This window comes from Pteronotus mesoamericanus, unplaced genomic scaffold, assembly GCF_021234165.1.
Source record: "Pteronotus mesoamericanus isolate MK-2021 breed Mesoamerican mustached bat unplaced genomic scaffold, CSHL_Meso_final contig_220, whole genome shotgun sequence".
NCBI lineage: Eukaryota > Metazoa > Chordata > Mammalia > Chiroptera > Mormoopidae > Pteronotus > Pteronotus mesoamericanus.
The window spans coordinates 1,418,375-1,426,037 of NW_026555091.1; the positions used below are offsets into that span (position 1 = coordinate 1,418,375).

The 7,663-nt window shown below is 44.9% G+C and overlaps 1 protein-coding gene across 1 annotated transcript in view; it reads left to right on the top strand.

Moving 5' to 3' along the window:
* The window catches only part of AVL9 (AVL9 cell migration associated), a 30,959-nt gene extending 25,968 nt beyond the window's left edge, over positions 1-4,991 (top strand). Inside the window, exons 14-16 of the mRNA XM_054571336.1 lie at positions 790-843; positions 1,337-1,425; positions 3,219-4,991. Coding sequence (XP_054427311.1) covers positions 790-843; positions 1,337-1,425; positions 3,219-3,334 — 259 coding nt within the window. The 3' untranslated portion in view covers positions 3,335-4,991. The remainder of the gene's footprint in view (positions 1-789; positions 844-1,336; positions 1,426-3,218) is intronic.
* The last annotated feature ends 2,672 nt before the right edge of the window (positions 4,992-7,663 follow it).

Below are 7,663 nucleotides of genomic sequence, written 5' to 3' on the forward strand. Positions count from 1 at the left end.
GACTCCTTTTGTAGTGTGACTTGGGTGAAGGTGCCTGATTTTATTTTATTTTTTTATATATACATAGATATAGAAAAAGACGTTTTGCCTTTTGTCTATTTTTTTTAAGATTTTACTTATTTATAGACAGAGGGGAAGAGAGGAGAAAGAGGGAGAGAAGCATCAATGTGTGGTTGCCTCTCGCATGCTCCCTCCTGGGGACCTCGCCTGAAACCCAGGCATGTGCCCTGACTGGGAATCGAACCGACAACTCTTTGGTTCGCAGGCCAGTGCTCAGCCCACTGAGCCACACCAGCCAGGTGCCTTTTGTCTATTTTTTTTTAAGAGCCGCATTTTGTGTTGCGTTTCTAATTGAAAGTTCAGATTTCACTGATCTGTCTACAGACCTTTGTATGGCCAACAACACACACAGGGAAGACGGCCAGAATCAAGGGGAAGTCCATGGCCAGGGCCCAAGTCACCAACTCCAACCCTGACTGTCCTGGGAGCTTTTAAAAATGCTGATGCCCGGCCATCTCCCACCCCCACCCCTGACCAAATAAATCACCATCGCTAAGACAACTCCCCCACCGACGTTAGGAAGAAACACTGCGTTCATGAGGGAGGACATGAGGTCAGAAAGGCTCCCCTACGTGCGCTGAGCACCGTGCTCAGAGCCCAGAGGCAGGTTCAGAGCCCGCCCTCCCTGCTGGGTCGCCCTGCGCAGCCCGTGAATGCTCCCACATGGTAACTGCCTTGCGGCTTTACTGGCAAAATGCTCACAGTCTAAACTCAAACTTTGTTTTGCAGCCATCCTTTTCAAGGCCAGTACTCGGTGTCAGACATGAAGTTAAGATTCTCACAGTGAGTATTTCGAGAAAATACTGGGAAAATTCTTATATCTGAATGTGTGCCATGTGTTCCATTGCTAATTGGGAATTGTTTTTCTCCCCTTGATAGACTTGAGCTTCAAATAGTAACCAAATATGTGCATGACAGCCTCTAGCTCAGCAGTGTGTGCGCTTCAGAGTGAAAACACTGCTGTTCCCTGAAGAGCGGTGCGAACTAGCAGCAGGATTTGCCGCCTTCATCCCAGTGAAGTGACTCCAGCAAACCCTGGCAGCCAGGGGCGTTAGCCACGCAGCCTTATGTCCTTCCCACTTTTTGGCTAATCTGCATGTTCTTTTAGTATTTCCTGAAAGTTCACATGCTTAAAGGTTAGCACATGAATTGGTACATAACAAACCATGAGTACTTCAGCTTCTTTTCTCAATAATTCTCAGTAGTGGATGGTTCTAGAGCAGTGTGTGTGAGAAATTTTTTAAAATTTTATCTAACACTTCTTTCCTCTATTCAGTTCTGTTCAAAACAGTGAACGTGGCAAAAAAATTGGCAACGTCATGGTCACCACCAGCCGGAATGTTGTGCAAACAGGAAAAGCTGTTGGTAAGGCACACCTTTCAGCCAAGAGCTGACTGGAATCAGCACATCTCTTCCCTGTTCTCAGTGTGTCATCGATAAAAACGTAAAGTTCTAGGGATCTGTGTATCACATGATATTACAAGATCATTTCCATAGTCGAATACAGAGGTTTGCTTGCTGGTTTTTTTAAAAAATTTTTCTCTTATTTGTTTAAAGAAAAATGTTGTGGCATCAGATAATATGAAAGTTGAGCAAATTTTGCCACATCTGATGGCGAGTGACAAAATTTTCTGGAGTCCACTGCTCTGTTACCAGGATTCACACTTTGCTGGAGTTTCCCCCCATTCCCACTGTTCATAAGTATTAGAGAGGGGACGTGACCACAGATCCTACAGGAGTTAAAAGGATAATAAGGGAATATGGTGAATAACTTTATGCCAATGTTTTGACAACTTGGCTAAAATATACAAATTCTTTGAAAGACTCAATTGCCAAAACTGACTCAGTAAGAAATAGAAAATCTGAACAAACTGAATTAACTTTATACAGACTCTTTCGAAAAGTGGTGGGTGAGGTAATGCCCCAGACTCAGGCAGCAAGGCCGGCACCCCCTGCTACCCAAGCCCGGCCAACAGGCTGTGCTGCTGTGTACACGCCTCTGCACCTGTCCGTTTTAACATGAAATTTTGGAAGATTGCTTCCTGTCCGTTTTAAAGAAAGTTCTAGTTCCTTCTTTTCAGTATTTTTACCTTTTTATTTTCACATAATTTCGAACTTAAAAAAAGGTACAACAGTATACAAGGAACTCCTAATTATCTCAGACTCACCAATTACTTACATATGCCTTGTCACATCAGTATGTAAAAATAGGACCCATCTCCTTACTTGGCTCCTGAGAGAGGTTGACTAACCCTTACTAAACAGGAGCCCCAAAACTGGTTGACCTCTGGGCAGCGGCCCTCAAAGCTCCAATGTCTGAATACTGAGATACCGGCAGGGCGGGGGCGCTGCCCTAAGATGTCCTAGAAGACAAACGTGGAGCTGCGCCCCACCACTGGGTTCACGTTGTTACAGGGAACGGAACTTGGTACATTAGCATTTTCTTCCACTCGACATCATGCATTTGACTTGTTTTTAATTCTTATTTTTAATAGAAAAAGTCTACTTCATCATACATACATGGTCCAGTTGTCACTGAATTTTTAATGATGCTGCAACTGATATGTAAATTCTAAGGCCCATTCTCTTCCACACTCCCCTCTCTAAGAATAGTGGGAGTATGTGATGCAAGTTAAATAGGTCCACTTTAGCATCCACTTCTGAGATGAAGTTCTTCAGAACAAAACAGATCTGAGGCAAAGAGAGCTCTGTATGTCTTCACTTCGCGCAGCGTTGCTAGGATGACAAGCACACCTTTCCCTAGAGCAGCCTGAGCACTGCTCCCTATGTGTGGTTATCAGTCAGCCGCTTGGATTTAGGGCACAGGGAGCACAGAGGACTTGGTCAGCTCTCCAGGCGGCTCTGACACAGCAGCGCTGAGAAGCACTGGCCACGCAGGGCGCACGGCAGGTATCACGAGACAGGGTGCCGAGTACCCTATAGCAGGCTCTTACACCCAGAAAGGGTTCAGTTTCCTATTAGACTTCCCTGTGGAAAGGGATTGTTTTGAAACTAGAAATTTAAATGGCATTTTAGTAGCTATTGACATATTGGTGTGTGACCATAAATTAACATGTATTCATTTGCATTGGTCTCTCGCTGTCTCTTCCCAAAAGTGAAGACATCTTTCCTCTGGGTGTTCCGTCCTCCCTTTGCAGGCCAGTCTGTGGGAGGAGCTCTCTCCAGCGCGAAGACGGCCATGTCTTCGTGGCTTTCCACCTTCACCAGCTCCACCGCCCAGAGCCTCACAGAGCCGCCCGGCGGGAAGCCCTGAGCATGGCGTCCGGAGGCCGCTGCTGCTTGCTAGGGCCGAGTGTTCCCTGACTGCTGCCCCCAAGCCTGTTCTTCCTCCTCGACCACAGGGCCACCGCAGGGGACCGATGTGTCAGACTGTTTACATGGACGGCCGCCCTCTGTCTGAAAGAATGTCACAGGACGCTGCAAAGATGAAACCACAACCATGGCAGGGACGGCCGTCAGGTTGGCGTTTCCATTGACTACTTTTATTTCAGTCTGAGCCTGATTAAAACACACAGTGTCCCTTCTAATGGTTTTTCAAGTTCTGATAGTCTACATTTGTTTACTTTAGGAAAGTTTACTTCTGTAAATTTTGTTCTGTTTTGCTGTTTGAATAGCTGGATGGTTACTGTAATTTATTAGTACTGAATTGTCATAGTAGGATTTTAATTTCTCTACAGTTGGGCCTCAAATGTGCTTATAAAGTTAAGGGGCATGCAATCAAACCCTTCGTTCTTATTTTGCAGAGTTATACAATGATTTTTCTTGTTTTGTTGTTGTTGTTGTTAGTTGGCTTTCTACCTACAAACTCTCAGCTCACTTCCTCCTGGTGGTGGTTCTGAGATGCGAACATCATAGGTGGTGGTTCTGAGGAGCTGGTGTTTCGTTTTCTGTTTAGTTTCTTCTCTCTCAACCTTAAACACTGGCTCCCCAGCGTCGCATGTCACTGCTTTCCTTCTCTTCTCATTGTTCAGGCAGGTGTGCGGAGGAATAGCAGAGTGACAGGCACCGCAATGTTGGAACAGCTGAACATGAATAAGTATCCAAGGCAAGACTTTAGAAGACGTAGGTGTTAGTTCTGTAGCTCTAATCATGTCGCAATCTTTTACAAGCATCTTTAACCCAAAGTTGGTGCCTTCTCTTTCTTCTTTTGAATGGTTTTCCATTGGGTGTTTACAGACCTACAGGTTTTTTCTTAGTCTTTATTCTTCAGAAAGCCTTCCAAGGCCCTTGGCCTTCCCATTTCCTAATGGAAAATCCTCCTGTATTCAACCCCGTCTAAAAGTATTTTTCAAAGGAAAGCAAGATGATCTGTAAATATTAAACAGAAATCTCAGCTCACATGTAGGAAGGCAAGAAGCAGGACAAGAAAACTACAGCCATGACATCAGCCATGTTTCATGAAGGACATCTGGTTTCACATCAGACACCTGCACGTGCGTGTCTGCTGAAGATTTTTACACAGCTGGACCTCGCATCTGCCAGGCCCAGTCTCATTTGCTTTTCCTGGGGACATGGGGTGGGTGTTCTCAGGGAGCACTTACAGAGGAGAGACTGCTTTTTCAGTACACCCTCTTGGTGAGTGTAATCTACATATGATGTAAAGAGTACAGGGAAATGAGGGGCCTAATCAAGGTTGTATTTGATTTATCCCTTAGGAAATGTTTGTGTCATGTAAATCCTCCTAGGGCATGTGAAATGGTCATAGGGACATCATCTATATATCCCTAAATTTTCCAGTTTGCATTTCAGCACAAGTCCAGCAAATCTAAAAGCATACTTCCACTTGAGCATAATTACTCCGGTGAAGGAAGGAGACTTGACTTGGGATGGTGAATACACAATCCAATACACAGATGATCATTATAGAATTGTACACTTGAAACCTATATAATTTTATTAACCAATGTCACCCCAATAAAGTCAATAAAAATTAAAATTTTAATCTTTAAATAAATAAATAAATAAATATAAAGTGTTTCATTATTTAAAAAAAAAAAGAATTCAGTGATGATAAATTAAAGGGCTTACTGTGAAAACTCCGTTAATTCCACTTCTGCTAGGAAAGTTATCTCAGGAAATATTACTTGGAGAGAAGTAATACCAAACCAACCACTGAAAGGTCCTCGGTTACCTCTCAGCTGCCGGAAAGTCGCGGTGGGGGAGCGCTGCGCGGGGCCGCCGGCAGCCGCTGGGCTGTCCTGCAGTTTCTATGGCTTGCGTGACGAGTGGGGTCAGCCCCCAGCTGTCACTCTTCGGATGCGATCGGGTGCGTTCAGGGTAGGGTGGCTGTAGACTCCACTGTCACTCTTCAAAGGCAGCCAGGTCCGCACTTTGGAATTCCATTGAAATGAAGGTATCACATGAAACCCAACTGTGCTTTAGTATCATGTGTTCCCCATTTTAATATCCACCTTAAACGAGCTTTCTATTAGGGTTTCCAGTTGAGAGTTCAGGTAGTCATTTCACTGGCTTTCAGCCTGAAATGAGTATTTCAGAAGACAGAACTTCTGTCATAGAAATGGTCAGAGGACCCTAACTCTCTTGCCTTCAGGTTCTGGGAGGTGTGGGGTTGCCGGGAGCAGAGGCTGTGACGGTGGCGGCCAGGGCCCCAGGGCAGCTGGCACAGTGGAAGGCAGGAAGCCTGGCCCCGAGACCAGTGGGCCTGTATGCTTCCGGCTCGGGCCCCAGACTCCAGTTGGGGGCCGGCCCTGAAACAGCCCCCTTCAGTCACTGGCTCTGAGCCGCAGGAGCCAGCACCAGGCCATCTCCGGACATGTCGCTGGTAAAGGTGTGCATTAGAGCTGGCCAAGCTTGCTCTAGCGCTTTTGTGTCTTAAGAGCTGAGGGCTTGTAAGCAGGTCTCAGGGAACAAGGGTCAGCCAGGCCTTTTCAAGGTGCGCCAAGCACATAGACCACATCTGTTGCTTGATGGTGGCCTGTTTGTCTAGGTGACTTCAAAGTAGTGTTTGGGAAATGTCCCTGGCACACTGTCATTTCTAGGAAGCCCTGTAATGACTGAAACGTAGGTCAGAAAAAAAGGGAATGAAAGCTACCATGTCTGGGTCTAGGTGAAGAGAAAACGTTGCACGTCAGAGTAAGGCTTAGAGTTGTTTTGCATTGGCATTTGGTCCATGTGATCAGTATGAATAGTCTGTCCCCTGAACCATTAGTGACTTATTTTTAGCCCCCAAGCTTTCAAACAAACCCAACTCCTTTTTGCTTTAGGAAACAGCAGCAACATCCTCGGGGGGCAAACCAGGCCATATGATGTGATTTCCACAACCTTATCTTGCTTTCCATGTTCCATATTAGCATTGAACTTGGGGCATGGTGGGGATGGGAATGATTTCATTTGTCGTTTGGAAAGGCAAGGAGAAAGCAAATTAGGAAGAAAGGAGAAATGAGATGTTATTGCCAAGCTGAGGAGCAAGGTACTTAAAAATCTGAATGGAAGAAATGCTTTGAGAGCAGTATTTAATCTGCTAAAAGTTGTAAGAATCCTTTTACAAAGAAGTTCACCTTTGAATCTGCTAGTTACAAGCTGGAAATGAAGCTGGAACCTTATCTTCCCGGCAGGCAGGTTTTGCTCTTCTTTGGTGTTTTGTGGAAGCTGTAGCCAATGGCCCTTCCTGTCCATCCACCGCCCGCCACCGGGCCAGGGAGGGGTCTGGGAGCCCTTGGCTTTGCCAGCGGCCAGTGGACGGATCCCAAGACTCATGGACTCGTATCTGCCTCGGGAGTTTGGGAAAGTAGCCTGTTCGATGGTAGCATCTAAGTGCAGCCTGTTATTTTTATCGGAGATTTGGCTGGGACTCTCAAAATGGCGTCTGCATTTGGGTGCTCTGACTCTTTGACCAGAGGTGGCCAGGTGGGCGTTCCGGGCCTTCCCGCCGGGTTCTGCGGTCATCTTTCAACATGATAGAGAACGCAGCCCTAGTTTCTGGAAAATGGTGGTCCTTCCATGTAGTGCAATGTGCCACTAGAAATTTTTTCATTCCAAGTCTTTGAATTTCAGTTCAGAACATTGGAACTGTGTTTTCATACCATGCAACATTCCATTAAAGACAAAGAAGAGGAATGTGGGCTCTTTTTCCTTTTTATGTAAATAACTTTGTACACACGACTTCCTGCTTTCCTATATGAAGGAGAAGAAACTAGCTCCTTTGTATGGTAATTCCAAAATTATAAATATTGTGCACGTGTAAGGGGTTGAATATATTTTGTAAAACTAATGCATTTGTATTTCTGTGCTGTTCTAAAGTTTACCTTTTTACTTATATTAATTAAAGATATAGAAAATATATATTTAAATCATGTAAACGGGACACAATTTAGGGGTTTTTCAGTCTTATTTTTCATCAGCTTCTCACACAGTATGCTGCTCAAATTGTGTGTGTGTGTGTGTGTGTGTGTGCGCGCGCGCGCACACACGCAACGTAAACATTTGAACATTTCAATCAGGTACTGAGCCGGAAAAGGTAATTGAAGTTTTTAGAAGGCTTCTGTGCTTAGAAAATTCTTTTGTTTTATAGAAACATTAATAATTTATAGCTGAAAAAATAGGATCAAGACTTATTTCTTCA